This window comes from Salmo salar, chromosome ssa06 (assembly GCF_905237065.1).
Source record: "Salmo salar chromosome ssa06, Ssal_v3.1, whole genome shotgun sequence".
In the NCBI taxonomy this organism is placed as follows: Eukaryota; Metazoa; Chordata; class Actinopteri; order Salmoniformes; family Salmonidae; genus Salmo; species Salmo salar.
This window is the reverse complement of record NC_059447.1, coordinates 37,852,813-37,870,513: the sequence shown is the minus strand read 5'-3', so window position 1 is coordinate 37,870,513 and position 17,701 is coordinate 37,852,813. Positions and strand designations below refer to the sequence as shown.

Here is a 17,701-nt window from a genome sequence, read left to right as displayed (position 1 = left end):
TTTTCTAATATAATACAATATAGTTAACTTTAAGTATAAATTATAATTATTTTAAGAAAGAACCATAAAGAAAGAGCAAATGTTGTTTCTTACCGAACCTTTTTAGATGTAACAACGTTTCACACGAGTGTGGAGGTCAACAACGTTGTCATTATTTATATCATTTAGCTAAATGATTGAAGTAGATGTATAAACTTAGCTACATTGTGAGATCGGTTCTGACCAATTTAGTCAAAAGAATATGCTTCTGTTTTGTCCAACATGTGGGAATGTGTTGATTGTAGAGGAAGGACAGAAGTGCTATCGATTCGCCTGCAACACATGTCCGTACGTGCATAACATTACTAGGAAGGTAAAACTAACTTTTACTTAATTCCTAGACTTATTGTCAAGTAACTGATGTCTGTCATGTGTTCTCTCTTACAATGTGTCATTTTAAAACGTATTGACACATTAACATGTCCATCTTCCCATAGGTAAACAACAGGAAGTATCCCAAACTGAAAGAGGTTGATGATGTGCTTGGTGGAGCTGCAGCCTGGGAAAATGTGGATTCCACGCCAGGTAAATTACCAAATCACCTGCATAATTTAGCTAACATTTCAATCATTCTGTGGTCATCCACGCCTAAAATGATAGAACACTGGCTGGATTGTAGCCCAAAGGCTGGCAGATGGCATAGCTGGATTAGATTTGCCCAGCCTCCTGTGTCCACCACCAGACCTATAGAGGACAGGTGGTCATAATGGCCAATATTCACTGTTACTTATAGCCAGGTATGTATTTACTCTAACCCTCATGTTTGTGTTCTTTAGAAAAATGTCCCAAGTGTGAGCACCCCCGAGCATTCTTCATGCAGATTCAGACAAGATCTGCAGATGAACCAATGACAACGTTCTACAAATGCTGCAATTATGAGTGTGGACATCGCTGGAGAGACTAAACTGGCGTTCAATTGGATCTCTACCTGAGATCACTAGTTGAGTCAGCTAACCTGGTTTTATAGTGTATGTTCTGTAACCAAATCTTTTGTTGTCATGCCAGACAGCTTTGGCATAACAGTGAATAAATAAACAGGAGTTTGCTAATAGCACAAATAGACTGGACCACAGGGCTACTAGTTGACCACACCATTGGCGCTGAGCGTGTTGGGGGAAAAGTAGCAAGAGTTGATGTAATATACACTTCTACCAAATATGCTTTATACACAAGAGTATGTCCTTGCTTTATTTAGCATTGTGATTAGTTAACTTCTCTTTGTTGTTTCCTATTACATTCAGAAGTCAATTGCACTTCCAATTTATAGCTGAAGATACATCATTTGTGTTTGAGTAGTTGCCAAATCTCCTAGATTTGTTTTACATACTATAAAAAATACTTTGTGTTTTTGGAATGAAAGAGTATGACTATCTGACGAATTACTAATAACATAAAATCATAAATACTGGTTTGTTTTGTTAAAATAACTGCACTGTATGCAACAGTAATGACCCAACTCATCATTTAGATGTACATTAGACAATTCTTTATTTTTTTGAGGGGGCAACAGACCAAACTAGCTACCAACAACAAAGGCATTCATTGTGTTCAAAGTTAAATACGATCCTTAAACTCTGCTTTTACTACATGTTCTTACACAGCTTCAAGCCACTTCACACTGCATGTAGAATATTCAAGAGAGTACAAAGTTAAGAGACCAGCCTGGGAAACGTATCCATAAGAATGCATGTACATGCAGACATACTCCACCTGCCGTCAGTGTTTACTGTATATAAGCATGCTGGTTATTGGTAGTATTGAGAGGAGATCCTACAGATGAGACTCAAATGAAGCAGACAAAAGATCTTGCATATCATGTGCTTGTGTGCATACCATGTGCTTGGACTGGATCGAAGACGTTAATATGAAGCAGGTGATAACATCACTTGAATCTGCATTCGAGATTACATTATTTCAGCCAAGACTTGGTGACGAACTTGCTTTTGTACACCTGTATCTCTATGGCATATCAGACTAACATGCATCAGAGCAATAGTGATCAAACCTAGACAAGGAACACTAAGGAGAAAGAGCAGATTGTGGCTTTGAGACCTTAACTTTGCTTGAACAGATAATGTAGCATGTTTATGCACAGAAATGCTAAATATGAAAGAATGTATTTGAGATGAGGTTGAATGTGAAGGACATTCTGTTTATCATTAAAGAAGTATGGAACACATCAAAAAAGGTAGTAAAACACTGACGAGGGAAAAACCCTGGATGCACTCTACTTTAATTATTCCCCCTGAACATCAGCTGACAGACATAACAAGTGAAGGGATAATCTGTTTTGGATTGGGCAGGACAGAGTAGTGTGTGGGCCAGCAGCACAGGTTGACACACATTGGCCTCGTGACACAGACTGGACATATGGCCTGAGAGAGGATGAGTGCACAAAATTACAGTGATATCATGCAGAGCGCTTCATCATTCTAATGTGCCCCTACAGCAGAGCGGATTGGACTCTGCCAGCCAGGTCGGCTTAGCTCCGTTCCCTTCCTATATGGAAAAATACAAGGAAACCTGTTTTTGCAGCGTGGACTGATAGATCAACTAGAAAATCTCGGCCTCTGACATGTGCATGGTTATGGTGCTCGGTGACTGCATGGATGTTGAAGCTCAATGTAGCCCTGCATCAGTGACAGGATTATGAGTAAAGATCAGGTTCACTCAGACACTTCATTTGACACCAAGCCACATGTAAATTATCCTTAATATGACATATAGTCCAAGTTGTTGACAGAAGTCTTACAAAACTAGCTAGTCTCATTACCAGTTGGGTCTTAATGGTAATGAAGCTTGGCAAGCAAGGCTATAAAGTATCTAACTGAATAACAGTCCAAACCGCTTAAATAAATAAAAACTACAATAAAGTTACGGCAATTATGGTTTTATGAATGTATGAAATTTCACATTGGAACTTGTGCATTCGCAATACCATTATATTAGCACACATTTGCTTCATTATCAAAATTGAATACATTAATATGGACATGACTGGCATTATTGTGTAACATCTCTAGCAAAAATCACTGGACATCAAGTGACTTCGCAATACCATTATATTAGCACACATTTGCTTCATTATCAAAATTGTATACATTAATATGGACATGACTGGCATTATTGTGTAACATCTCTAGCAAAAATCACTGGACATCAAGTGACTTCGCAATACCATTATATTAGCACACATTTGCTTCATTATCAAAATTGTATACATTAATATGGACATGACTGGCATTATTGTGTAACATCTCTAGCAAAAATCACTGGACATCAAGTGACTTCGCAATACCATTATATTAGCACACATTTGCTTCATTATCAAAATTGTATACATTAATATGGACATGACTGGCATTATTGTGTAACATCTCTAGCAAAAATCACTGGACATCAAGTGACTTCGCAATACCATTATATTAGCACACATTTGCTTCATTATCAAAATTGTATACATTAATATGGACATGACTAGCATTATTGTGTAACATCTCTAGCAAAAATCACTGGACATCAAGTGACTTCGCAATACCATTATATTAGCACACATTTGCTTCATTATCAAAATTGTATACATTAATATGGACATGACGGCATTATTGTGTAACATCTCTAGCAAAAATCACTGGACATCAAGTGACTATCTAAAGCACATAGAGGATTAAAAAAAATAAAGACAGTAACACATACTTCTCTCACTTAAGTGAGAAAAACAAAATAAATTAACTCAGTCTTACCAACTCGAGTTTGTCCTAACAAATCTGATACATGGTTATTTCCTTGTAACATTTGAAATGGATATACATTAAGGTTGTAGGACAAACAGGGTGATTAGAACATAAACATAGAGTAGGTCTCAGACATGGACGTAACCTTCATTGTCTTCAATATTAACATGTTAAATTACATTAAATAATTATAAAAACAACAAAATACTGACCCTGCAATTGCTGATGATTTTGATTAAAGTGACAAATGTTTACAGCTTTCCCAAAGTGTGACCTTTCTCTACCCCTCAAGTTTGCTCCATAAAATGTCAAATTCCAAGCCTTCCCGTAACCAAATACGTTTTTAAAAAGTATGCAAGATGTACCATGTCTGCAACTCATCTTTTCTCAATTGTTATAGGTTTCTGTTTTTAGATAAGGTTCAGTCCTGTGTGACATGTCTATCTAGCACTCATCTAAATGCCTGTACATAGCTAGGTAAGTGAGTCTGGACAATATAAATAGCAGAGGTGGCTGGTGGGAGGAGCTATAGGAGGACAGGCTCATTGTAATGGCTGGAATGGAATCAGTGGAATAGTACCAAACAAATCGAACACATGAACAACGTGTTGGACTCCGTTCCATGGATTCCATTCCAGCCATTACAATGAGCCTGTCCTCTTACAGCTCCTCCCACCAGCCTCCTATGATATACAGTAAGTATAGTGAGTGTGAACAAGTGCTTTAGAAAGTGAGGGTAAAGTTAGTAGGGCTAAATGAAGCACGACACACTGAGTAAATGTTGGAGAAAGAACATAGGCTGCAACTACAACCATAACGAGTTGTGAGTTAATGTGTGCATAATATATATATATATACACACACACACACACGTGTCTGTCTGTTGGTGGTTAGCAAATACGCTTGTATGTGTAGATGTAGCCCTTGCAGTTGGGGCAGGTGTGTATCACATCCTTGAGATCATCGATCAGACAGGGAATCAAGCAGCAGCCCAGATCACACCTGTGGTAGAGGAGAGAGAGAGAAAAAAAAATTAGGAAACAAACCACCAGAGAACACAGACCAAAATCAATAGTCTTATTATAGCTAACAACCCGCTGCTCTACTTCATTTCATTCTGTGGTGTTTGGCCTGAAATCAAATATTTCCTGCCATCGTATATTATTCTGTGTTTATACCATGGCATTGTTGAATACTCGTTTCTGATTGGCTTGAAGGTCATTCTAGAGCGTGCATTATTTCCTTATGACGAAAGGTAGAATTCAATGGCTACTTCATTCTTATATGTTCTATGCTTGAGCTGCTTTTGAAAGCAAAAGTTTCATTTAAAACATTATTGGCATTGTTGCATTTGATTTTCATAACAGCAAACAGGACTGATGGTTTGGTTAGCTATACTAGCAAGTCTGTTTGGTTACCGAGGCAACTACTCTCACTACAGTGTCTTCAGAAAGTATTCACACCCCTTGACTTTTTCTAGATTTTGTTGTGTTACAGCCTGAACTTAAATTGGATTCAATTGAGATTGTGTCATCACTGGCCTACACACAATACCCCATAATGTCAAAGTGGAATTCTGTTTTTAGAATTTTTTACAAATGAACAGATCGTACCCCAATTTTCGGCTAAAATGACATACCCAAATCTAATTGCCTGTAGCTCAGGACCTGAAGCAAGGATATGCATATTCTTGATACCATTTGAAAGGAAACACTTTTTTGCTGTGATAAGTGTTTTGTTGTTGTGCACTCAAACAATAGCATGGCTTTTTTTTTTTTTTACTGTAATAGCTACTGTAAATTGGGCAGTGCAGTTAGCTTAAATTCTTGTTAAGATTTCTGCCCATATAAGACATGTCTATGTCCTGGAAAGTTGGCTGTTACTTACGTCATTCTAGTCACATTAGCAAAAACCGTCCCGGTTTAGGGACACCAATCCCGTAGAGGTTTTAATTTAAATGAAAAGTTGAGTCAATAAATACTCAACCCCTTTGTCATGGCAAGACTAAATAAGTTCAAGAGTAAAATGTCTCTTAACAAGTCACATAAAAAGTTGCATGGACTCACTGTGTGCAACTGTTTAACATGATTTTTGAATGACTACCTCATTTTTTTGTACCCCCCACACAGTGGTGACTCGTCATTCAGGGCAGGTGGAGCAGAGCTGCTTTGACCCCCACATTTTTAGGGAGGTGCCTGTTTTTCCTGTTATTTTGGCATTAATGCATATCAGTTTGCAAACAATGTAAAAATATATATATAATTGAGTTAATAAAGCCACATACAAATATGATCTCTTTTTTTTGCTTTCTTGAGTAAGGCAGCTCAAAATGTAGGTGTTTCAGTCTAGCTCAGTGCTTTCTGTAGTGGTTAGGCAAGCCAGCGCAAAATACGATGCGTAGGGGTTGGTAATGTTCTCTAGTTGCACCATGGTTGGCTCAGTGTTCTGTCACTCATGGGGACACTACGTCACTGCCAAATCTAAGGGTAGAGCTCAAAAATGTAAGCCTCTTGGGTGTTGTCATAGAGTTACATCAGAAGTGCCCATCCAAGATGGCTCAAGGTCATTGGCCACAGATAAAATGACATCAAATCACGTTATATCTACAGTAGCTTTGATTGGACTGATCATGTTAGCATCATACTTTTCAAAATCTTTGCTAGTAATCATCATCATGAATCAAGTCGACGATCTACTTGCAAATCCTTTTCAATCCTTGTCATTTGAAGAGAAATAATAGATAAAACGTATCGGTGCTCATCAGCCATTGGACATTACACAACAAGTTCGAAATCGCAAATTCAACAATGACTGGTTTGGAAGGAATCAGTGGCTAACTGCACGTATTGCAATGCAATCACTAGCCTGCTATTCAGTGGAATGGCTATGTGGTCCCAAGTCTGGGTTTAAGGGTCTCATTTCCAAGCTTAAAATTATAAACATTCAACATTGGCCATGCTGTCAATCCAACATGATTTCTGCCACGCTCAAAACAACTTAACTTGGAACTGGGAAATCTGACTTCAGTGAGTTCAAGACAACTAGGAACTCTGGGGAAAAAAACGAGCTCCGGCTGTGGAAATCAGTTTTAAATGGTCATCGAACTCGGAATTGTAAGTCAGGAACTCGGGCCTCTTTCTAGAACTACGACCTGAAGATCACTGACGTAATCATGATTCGACCTAGTTTTCTTACCAAATTCCCAGTTGTCTTGAAGCAACATAAATCCAGAGAATGCCAGACTTTGATGACAAAATTTTCCCACAAAGGACTGCTGCGCCACCTTCCTGTTCAAGTGAGCACAGCACAGCACAACAAGGTGAGTCCACAAATGTCTTGTATGCTGCTGCATAAATTATGTAATATGCCAGGGAGATTTGTATACAGTAGCTAAGAAAGTAATACTAAGTGTATGTTGTGTAGAAAGCTTGTGTAGTAGCCCATGTGCCTATTTCACCTACTGCTCTGACTTTGTGGTGCACATGTAGACTATAACCTGTTTTAGAGAAATGTAATCATTGAATATTGTAAGACCTTTCATTGTCTGCTTATGTGCCCTTTATTTATCCTACGGTTCTGACTTGGTGTACAGAGAGAACACTGTAAGAACGGCCCATGTTCTGAATTCTGCCGCTGTACATTTCAAAAGTGCTGAACAAATAGTTATATTGACTACGTCTGTCCTAGTTCGCTCATTGTCTTAATCGAAATTACGGCTTGTCTCTTATCCGCTTATCGTCCCCTTATGCCATAGTTTGTACATCTCAATTGTCAGTAGAAACCACATTTGTTTAAGCAAGTCAGCCATAACAGCTATGTTTTTTTAAAGGCAGTAAATGAGGCTGAATGAGCTGTTTCTCTGCCAGACAAGGCTCTGCTGAAAACCAGGTGTAGCAGTGGTAAGGTGTTGGGATTGCTGTTGGGACTGTGCTGTTAGGACAGCTTTATGTAGGCCCTAACGGTTTGTGGACACCATTTGTCACCGTTATAGTGCAATTAATTTATTGTTTAGTATTGTGACTTTGCTGGCTTGCACCCCTCCCTCCCCCACAAATTTGACCCACCAAGATTTACATGCTAAAATCGTGACTGCCCACACATACAGATAATTGTATGGTCCCTCAGTCGAGCAGTGAATTTCAAACACAGGTTCAACCACAAAGACCAGGGAGGTTTTCCAATGCCTCTCAAAGAAGGGCACCTATTGGTAGATGGGTAAATTAAAAAAAGCAGACATTAAATATTCCTTTGAGCATGGTGAAGTTATTAATTACACGTTGGATGGTGTATCAATACACCCAGTCAATATAAAGATAAGGGCGTCCTTCCTAACTCAATTGCCGGAGAGGAAGGAAACCGCTCAGGGATTTCACCATGAAGCGAAAGTTGACATTAAAACAGTTACAGAGTTTAATGGCTATGAGGATGGAGTAACTACAATGTTGTTGCTCCACAATACTGACCTAACTGACACAGTGAAAAAGAGGAAGCCTGTACAGAATAAAAATATTCCAAAACATGCATACTGTTTGCAACAAGGCACTAAAGTAATACTGCAAAAATGTGGCAAAACAATTAACACTTTGTGTTCAAGAAAAAAAGTTACCGAGTACCACTCTCCATATTTTCAAGCATAGTGGTGGCTCCATCATGTTATGGGTATTCTTGTAGTCATTAAGGACTAGGGAGTTCCAGGATAAAAATAAACAGAATGGAGCTAAGCACTGGCAAAATCCTAGAGGAAAACCTGGTTCAGTTTGCTTTCCACCAGACAGTGTGAGACAAAAATGGTGGTCACGCAAAGATCAACAACCAATTTGACAGAGTTTGAAGAATTTAGAAAATAATAAAAATGGGAAAATGTTGCACAATCCAGGTGTGGAAAGCTCCTCGAGACTTACCCAGAAAGACTCACAGCTGTAATCGCTGCTTCTACAAGGTATCGACTCAGTGGTGTGATTACTCATGTAAATTAAATATTTCTGTATTTCATTTTTAATAAATTTGCTAACATTTCTAAAAACATGTTTTCACTTTGTCATTATGGGGCATTATGTGTAGATGGGTGAGAATAAAAAAATAACACATTTAATACATTTTGAATTCAGGCTGTAACAAAATATTGAATAAGTCAAGGGGTATAAATACTTTCTGAAGGCACTGTATCTAGTAAACTTGTTAGCTATTTCAGTGGATGTTGAACACATTTCTACCTGCAAATGAACACATTTCTAGCAGCAAATGTGTTCAATTATAGCCATGGTGTGAAAGAGATAATCAACTCGGGGCTTTATGCGTTCTCTGGAAAATAATGTAACTAACATGTTGTGGAACACACCGTCCACGTCATTTATTATTTTCCATAGAACGCTTAGACACTCGTTGGTTATCCCTTACATAACCTCTTTACAATGTAGTACACCAATTCTTCCTCTTACCCAACAAAGAAGCAGAAGAGGCAGAAGACAGCGTTCATGAGGCCCACGCTGTGGTTGATGCGGGTGATGATGGGCTGCTGGCAGTGGTGACACACAGTCTGTACGGGTGCTGTCTGGAATATCTCCCCCTGTAGCACGGTCACTGTGGTAGCTGTCCCAGGGGGTGCCAGCACCGTGTGAGCCGTCTGACCTGCCACAGGCCCAAATTGAACGGGCCCCGGGCCAAACTGCCCCGGGCCAAACTGCCCTGGCCCAAAGTGACCTGGCCCAAAGTGACCTGGTGGAGGGTAGAAGCCACCTGTAGGGTAAAAACACAAGGAGGTATGTACTGTTTATGTTCTGTATATAGGTGCTATGCCAAACGACATGGGTATGCATTTAGAGTCACCCATCTTATTTCATTCCCTCTGTAGACCCGTATATGCCTACCATATGGTATGGGCATGGCCCCATCTCCTGGGACGTGTGGTGGCAAGAAGCCTGGCTGTAGCGTGGCCTCGTAGGGCGGAGGGCCATAGTCTGGAGGCAGGGGGTGCCCCTGAGGAGGACCTGTCGTTACAGGGGCCACCGAGCCTGGGAGAGAAAACACAGACAAACAAGTAGGATTTATTAGTGAGCTTTCACAGCAATGATTGATTGAAGAAACATGACTTATGTTGGGCTTAAATCAAGTAAGGCATTGGCCCATTATTGAGAACATGCATCATCATCTGTTACTGAGGCCAGAATAGCCACACTAGTTCATAGCTTTACAATTCTCAAGGATTTATTACGCAGTTTGTAACAAATACACTTTATTGATCACATTCCTTTGGCTGGTCGAAACAGCATTTTGTTGTAAGGAAACCTGGGGTGGAGCGGGAGCCCAGACAAAGAAAGATTTGTTCACAGACTTTCAAGGTTTCCCTGGTGATGTTTCTCTAGGCGTTTCTCTAACCAGCCACACAAGAGCTGATATAGGAGGCATTTAGAGGCAATTATGCAAATTCACACCAGTTTCCCTACAGCTAGTCAGCTACAGTGCAAATACTAAATCAGCAGCCCAGTCAAAGAAACCAGATGGTATTTTGAAGTTCACAGGTATGCCTTTGCGTGGTTCCTACCCTGGACTTCTGTCCATTCGTAAAATAGTCTTTTAAAATGTGTCCCTTTTTGTAATCTTGTCCCAAACTAAATGTTTTTTCCCTCCACATCATACACAATAAGCGACAGTTATAGAATAATTGTACCCGGAACGGCTGGCTGTCCATTCTTCTCCTCGATAAGAGGGGCGCTGGGACCTCCAGGGTAGGGAGGAGGGGGGTCGCTGGACATGCTGGCTGGACCTTTGGATGGGGGGGGCCTGGGGTAGAAGCTCCACTCACCACTGGCCTTGGACTCACTCAGCCACTCTGTGAGAAGGACACACACACAGGCTTATCAGTTCACTGACCCACACACTGCAACATGATACAGCAGCTGTCTCGCACTTCAGCTACTGATGCATTCAAATAAATTAACTTATCTGACATTTTGTTTCAGTATTGACTCGTCTTGGTAGAGCCTAGATCTTTTCAATCAAGTGAATTGGTATGATAAATATGATGGATGCAGACAACATTCAACAGTATTGCTGGATAACGCTGGGTTTAGGCTAGGGCTAGGCTACTGCCTCTGAGGCCTCCAGAATATTACATTTGCAGGGATTTAAGACAAAAACAAATGGCAACTGCTTTCAATCCACCCTTTACCTAAATGTGTGTTCGATGATAAACATTAGTCATGTTTATTATCCTAACACACTTACGACAGCAAACATTAGGGAGTTTAGCAATGAGTTGGCAGTCTGACATTAAAACAGAAATGACCTCTTAAAGCCACCAATATTTACAGAAAAACAGAACCTATGGCAGCAGGGTGAAGAGAAGGGACATTAGTCATGATTACCTGCTGATGACAGTGGGGAGTTTCCACCTACAGAGCCTGCTCTTCTGTCAGGTCCAACAGCCTATGAGAAAAAGGGAGAAAAAAAAGATGACACAAGTTTCGTGCAGGTGGTCCTATTTGGAAATTGTAATTGCTACTTTCTCAGGCGAATGAAAAACCCTAACAGTATGCAGCCATTAACAAGTGCTAGGTTAATTGTAGACAACTTGCTTCTCTCAAACATTGGTGCAATACCATTTAGTCTCTAAGATACTAAACACACTCATGCCCATTAATCACAGTCGACTGCATCATGGCATTTCTATGGCTTCAATTCATTCACCTGACAACACAAACGCTTACCCACGATAATCTCAGTAGCCTTTAAATAAAACAAGCACATTGCCACAAAAATGGAGCAGCAAAGCCGTCTGGTGTAACCAACTTAGCCTATGTCAATGAGAAATGTAACTCTATACTCCTCCTTACTACAATTCACTTCAGCATAAAGGAGATTGACTGGCCAAATGACACAGGAGGAGCTGACATTATTGGAACAGTTAAGAACTAGATATCAAAATGTATTTGTCACATGCACCGAATACAACAGGTGTAGATCTTACTGTGAAATGCTTACTTACAAGCCCTTAACCAACAATGCAGTTTAAAGAAAATACACAAAAAAAAAAGATAGAATAACTAATAATTAAATAATGAAAGAGCCGCAGTAAATAACAATAGCGGGGCTATATACAGGGGGTACCGGTACAGAGTCAATGTGCAAAGGCAATGCAAATAGTCTGGGTAGCCATTTGATTAGCTGTTCAGAAGTTTCTTCCTCTGACACCTCCAGGTATAGAGGTCCGGGATGGCAGGAAGTTTGGCCCTGGTGATGTACTGGGCCGTACGCACTACCCTCTGTAGTGCCTTGCGGTTGGAGGCCAAGCAGTTGTCATACCAGGCAATGATGCAACCTGTCAGGATGCTTTCGATGGTGCATCTGTAAAACCTTTTGAGGATCTGAGGACCCATGCCAAATCTTTTCATTCTCCTGAGGGGGAATAGATTTTGTTGTGCCCTCTTCACGACTGTCTTGGTGTGCTTGGACCGTGTTAGTTTGTTGGTGATGTGGACCCCAAGGAACTTGAAGCTCTCAATCTGCTCCAAAACAGCCCCATCGATGAGAATAGGGGCGTGCTCGGTCCTCCTTTTCCTGTAGTCCACAATCATCTCCTTTGTCTTGATCATTTTGAGGAAGAGGTTGTTGTCCTTGCACCACACAGCCAGGTCTCTGACCTCCTCCCTATAGGCTGCCTCCTCGTTGTCGGTGATCAGACCTACCACTGTTGTGTCATCAGCAAACTTAAATTATGGTATTGGAGTAGTGCCTGGCCGTGCAGTCATGAGTGAACAGGAAGTACAGGAGGGGACTGAGCACGCACCCCTGAGGGGCCCCAGTGTTGAGGATCAGCGTGGCGGATGTGTTGTTACCTACCCTTACCACCTAGGGGCGGCCCATCAGGAAGTCCAGGATCCAGTCGCAGAGGGAAGTGTTTAGTCCCAGGGTCCTTAGCTTAGTGATGAGCTTTGAGGGCACTATGGTGTTGAACGCTGAGCTGTAGTCAATGAATAGCATTCTCACATTGGTGTTCCTTTTGTTCAGGTGTGAAAGGGCAGTGTGGTGTGCAATAGAGATTGCATCATCTGTGGATCTGTTGGGGTGGTATGCAAATTGGAGTGGGTCTAGGGTTTCTGGGATAATAGTGTTGATGTGATCCATGACCAGCCTTTCAAAGCATTTTATGGCTACAGACGTGAGTGCTACAGGTCGGTAGTCATTTAGGCAGGGACTATGGTGGTCTGCTTGAAACATGTTGGTATTACAGACTCATATGTCATCTCAGCAATGCAGCACAATTAACTTGGCTTCAGATTAGCCTAACACTTTCCCTAACAGACTCTACAACAACGTAAACCTCACCTGACTACTACACGTGTCTGAAAAACTATGCCACCAGCTGTCCAGACCTGCCATCCATACTTCGGCCTACTAGGCTTCACTTTCCCAGGTCAGCTGACCAGGCCTGTGAGAGATCACCATGCATGTCAGGGCGTCTCTAATTTGAACATAAAATGATTAAGAGGCTGGCCCACCTGCTCCAAAACAAACAGTCAGAATGCCTGACAGTGGAATAAAAATAAGCCTGTCAAATGACTGGGTAATCGAAGGCAGAGGAGAGCTATCCAACCAGTCAGTGAGTGTGATGTGAAGACTGATTAAGCTGGGGAAATGACAGGAACATCCAGGGTATGATAGAAATAAAAATGTAGAAATGCATGTCATCTAAATGTAGGCCACAATTCTATAAGAGCAAGGCTAAGTTAATACCCGTATTTTGCGCAAGGCAAGCCAAATGAGCCTTACTTTACAGTTTAATCAAACAGAGCAAGCATTTAGGTCTCATATATTAGAACAGCATCAGAAATTCAGAATCAGAGTACAGAACACTTAGGTTTAAGGGACATCCAGAGACGCGCTTCAGTCATGCACTTCATTATGTCTGGATGAGTTTGATTTGATCACAAACAGTTGAAACAGGCCTTCATTTCTTATAACATTACACTGAATTCCAACAAAGTAATTAAGGATCAATGATGGTGATGTTACAAAAAAAGTGCCATTGCCAATTTATGGTTAAGTAGAATATGAATGAGCCATCATCATTTTCAATAATTTACCTTCAAAAAAAGTCCAACTACACTATTTTGTCATGTGGAACTGAATCGGGGGGTGACATACAACAAAACCAGCATAGTTCTCTCTAGTGAGAGGCAACTTTCTAGAACGCTTCATCCATCCTTTTCCTGAATCCTCTTGCTACAGTAACGTTATTTACATAGTTGATCAGCTCAACCCACCAGACAACCCACTTTACGTAATGTAACTAACTATCTACACATCGACACAGTTTATATCAAACATAAATTGCTAGCTTAACTTGCTAGCTCGTCGTTACTGCATTTAGGACTTGTTGACGTGAGAGAAGCCTCGATTTGACTGGATGTTTACATCATCTAGCTAGCGTTATAAAACGGTCTGCCTAGTTAGTATAGTTGCTACTGTAGCTAGTTACGCATCTAACTAGATCTTATTTTTCATAAGTGAAAATTGAACACATTTCAAAAGAACAGTCAAGTAACATGTAACGTTAGCTAGCTCACATTGAGTAACAGTTTAAAACTAAACGGAGAATAACGTTAGTTAGCTACGTTAGCTACCTGATAGCCTCTCAAATATCGTTTCCTAGTTATCGCTACACGGGATTTACCTGATGTGTTGTCTCTTCCACACAATTGGAATTAGGTGATGACGATAGCTATATCCCAAGCCTGTTCGTAGGGAAGTCAAATGATGGCAACCGTTAGCTAGTCTGTTTATCATGAATCTACTCAACGTCCGCCTCTTGTGGTGCTTTCAAGACAACTGGGAACTCAGCAAAAAAACGAGGTCAAATCACGACGTCGGTGAGCTTCAGGTCGGAAAGTCGGAGCTCTTGATAGATGCAGCGTTCAAAACTCGGAAAGAAATCAGTTCAATTCAAATGGGCTTTATTGGCATGGAAAACATGTTTACATTGCCAAAGCAAATGAAATAGTACTTACAATGTTGTTTGTGCTCCACTGGTTGCCCTTTTCACATGGCAACGGGCCACAAATCTCGCTGCTTTGATTGCACACCGCTGTATTTCGCCTAACAGATATGGGAGTTTATCAATGCTTGATTTGTTTTCAAATTATTTGTGGTTCTGTGTGAAATATGTATCTAATGTGGTCATACATTTAGCAGGAGGTTAGGAAGTGCAGCTCAGTTTCCACATTTTTTTTTTGTGGGCACACAGCCTGTCTTCTCTAAAGATCCAAGTCTGACTATGGCAGCCTCTCTCAGTAGCAAGGCTATGCTCACTGAGTCTGTAACTAACGTACATAGTCAAGGTTTTTCTTAATTTTGGGTCAGTCACAGTGGTAAGGTATTCTGTCTCTGTTTAGGGCCAGATAGCGTTCCAATTAGCACATTTTTGTGGGGTTGATTCTTTCCAGTGTGTCAAATGGTTATCTTTTTGCTTTCTCATAATTTATTTGGGTCGAATTGTGTTGCTGTCCTGGGGGGGTCTGTTTATGAACAGAACCAGCTGGGTGAGGGGACTCTTCTGTAGGTGTTTCACCTGTCTTTGTGATTGTCTCCACCCCCCTCCAGGTGTCACCCATCTTCCCCATTATCCCCTGTGTATTTATACCTGTGTTCTCTGTTTCCAGTTTGTTTTTGTTTCGTCAAGCCTACCAGTGGTTTTCCCCTCTGCGCCTGTCTCTCGATTGTTCCTCTTTCCTAGTTTTCCCGGTGTTGACCATTCTGCCTGCCGTCCTGTACCTTTGCCCTACCTTTCTGGATTACTGACCTCTGCCTGCCCTTGACTTGCCTTTTGCCTGCCCCTGTTTGATTATAAACTGTTGTGACTTTGACATTGTCTGCATCTAGATCTTATCTGAAATGTGATAGTAGGTTCATCTCTCTGTAGATGAAGGCTTTGTGGTGGAATGTGTGGGTATCACTTCCTTTTAGGTGGTTGTAGAATGTAACAGCTCTTTTCTGGATTTTGATAAATAGCAGGTATAGTCCTAATTCTGCTCTACATGCATTGTTTGTGGTTTTGTGTTGTACACCAGCTATAGTTTTGCAGATTCTCATTTTGGTCTCATTTTGTGAATTTTTAGTTGGTGAGTAGAACCCAGACCTCACAACCATGGAGTGCAACTGGTTCTATAACTGATTTAAGTATTTTTGTTGTCAGATCCTAATTGGGATGTTGAATTTTAAGTTCCTTTTGATGGGGTAGAAGGCCCTCCTTGCCTTGTCTCTTAGATCGTTCACAGCCTTGCGGAAGTTACCTGTGGTGTTGCTGTTTAGGCTGAGGTAATTATTGTTTGTGTGCTCTGGGGCAGGGGTTTCCAACCTTTTCAGTTATTGTACCACCAACTGAATTTCTGAAGTACCCCCTCAGGTCCTAGTATCCCTGGTTGGGAACCACTGCTCTAGGGCAATGGTGTCTAGATAAAAAATATATTTATTATCCTGGCAACTGGACCATTTTTGGAACACCATTATTTTTGTCTTACTGAGGTTCACTGTCAAGGCTGAAGTCTGACAACCTATGCAGAAGATCAAGGTGCTGCTGTATGCCCTCCTTGGTTGGGGACAGAAGTAGCAGATTATCTGTGAACAGTAGACATTTGATTTCTGAGTCCAGTAGGGTGAGGCTGGGTGCTGCAAACTGTTCTAGTGCCCTCGCCAAATCTACAACTTCTGACTTCAGTGTGTTCAAGACAGCTTGGACCCCCCCCCCCAAAAAAAAATAGATCAGACTGGGAAAAATAATTTTTGAACGTCATCCAACCCGGAATTCCAAATCGAAATTCTTTCTAGAGCTCTGACTTTCCGACCTGAAGATCACTGACGTCATTATTTGACGTGATTTTATTTTTATTTTTTTGTGTTGAAGTAGGTTTCCGAGTTCCCAATGGTTTTGAATGCGGTATTAGAGGGATTTGCCTTAACAGTGCTTAACGAGAGATATTGGAACTGGAAACTTGGAAATCTCCGACATCAGGCTTCAATGTGTTCAAGACTGTGAACTCGAAATGGGAAGATCGTTTCGAAAGGTCATCCAACTCGGATTTCGAAGTCGGAAGCTCGGACATCTTTCTTGAGCTCCGAATTTAAATTCACCGACGTCCTGATTTGACATCGTTTTTTTCTAGTCGTCTTTAAGCACAATTTTCCCAGCCACCTACTGCTCTGGGTATGACGATGGCTTATTTTTTTTCTGTTTTAGACACATTGTTGCACTTTTTTGGAAATGTCACATTTGTAGACACCTATGATACTCAATGTAATAAAGATGAGAAATGAAGCTTTTCATATGTAGACTAATGGCCTAAAATTAAATGTATTATGGATATGTCAACATTGCCAGTAACATAATGTTGAAGTTATTCTATTTGATGTAAAAACATTTTTAACATGGGATATTTACTGAGAGTGGGTTAGCTGAGGGCTCTTGGATAGCGTATATAATCTGTAAGTGTAGTGCAGAGGCGATCTTCTTAGGCTTGATGTGCGTTCCCCGTAATACACTCGTGTCCCCTGTGGACTGGCTGGTACTGTACATGAAGCGTCCTCCATTCAGGCTGTAAAGGCATCATTTTCCTCCTTAACTAGCTACATTGACAAGAATGCTGGAAAAAACACACAAATATTTATGACAGTTTGCACTTTACAGTTTAATCAAACAGAACATGCATTTAGGCCTCATGCATGATTAGAACAGCTTTAGAATCAGAGTACAGAACAATTAGGCTTGATGGACATCCAGAGAAGCTTCAGTCATGCACTTCATTATGCCTGGATGAGTTTGATTAGATCAAACAGTTACTATAACTTTACCTTGACATCCAATTAGTGAGCAACAAAGTAATTGAGGATCAAGGTTGACACCATTTTCCACCACCATGGTGGAAAATGGTGTTACA

At 40.8% G+C, this 17,701-nt stretch overlaps 2 protein-coding genes across 4 annotated transcripts; one reads left to right on the top strand and one right to left on the bottom strand.

Annotated features, from left to right (window-relative positions):
- Positions 1 to 70: 70 nt before the first annotated feature.
- Positions 71 to 1,447, top strand: polr3k (polymerase (RNA) III (DNA directed) polypeptide K). 2 transcript variants are annotated; one of them, XM_014204275.2, is made up of 3 exons: positions 71 to 352; positions 477 to 564; positions 816 to 1,447. In XM_014204275.2, exons 1-3 carry the CDS (start codon positions 242 to 244, stop codon positions 941 to 943), a joined length of 327 nt encoding a protein of 108 aa, XP_014059750.1. In that variant the 5' UTR covers positions 71 to 241; the 3' UTR covers positions 944 to 1,447. The 2 variants fall into 2 exon arrangements, with proteins under 2 accessions (XP_014059750.1, XP_014059751.1); XM_014204276.2 differs by having other exon boundaries at positions 80 to 327.
- Positions 1,448 to 2,913: 1,466 nt separating this feature from the next.
- cdip1 (cell death-inducing p53 target 1) lies at positions 2,914 to 14,716 on the bottom strand. Of its 2 annotated transcripts, XM_045720519.1 has the most exons (7): positions 14,446 to 14,716; positions 11,138 to 11,198; positions 10,441 to 10,602; positions 9,641 to 9,784; positions 9,212 to 9,509; positions 6,969 to 7,060; positions 2,914 to 4,775 (listed from the first exon to the last, which is right to left on the bottom strand). In XM_045720519.1, the coding sequence occupies exons 3-7, from the start codon at positions 10,523 to 10,525 to the stop codon at positions 4,753 to 4,755; spliced, it is 642 nt and encodes a 213-aa protein (XP_045576475.1). In that variant the 5' UTR covers positions 10,526 to 10,602; positions 11,138 to 11,198; positions 14,446 to 14,716; the 3' UTR covers positions 2,914 to 4,752. The 2 variants fall into 2 exon arrangements, with proteins under 2 accessions (XP_045576475.1, XP_014059747.2); XM_014204272.2 differs by lacking the exon at positions 6,969 to 7,060.
- Positions 14,717 to 17,701: the final 2,985 nt, after the last annotated feature.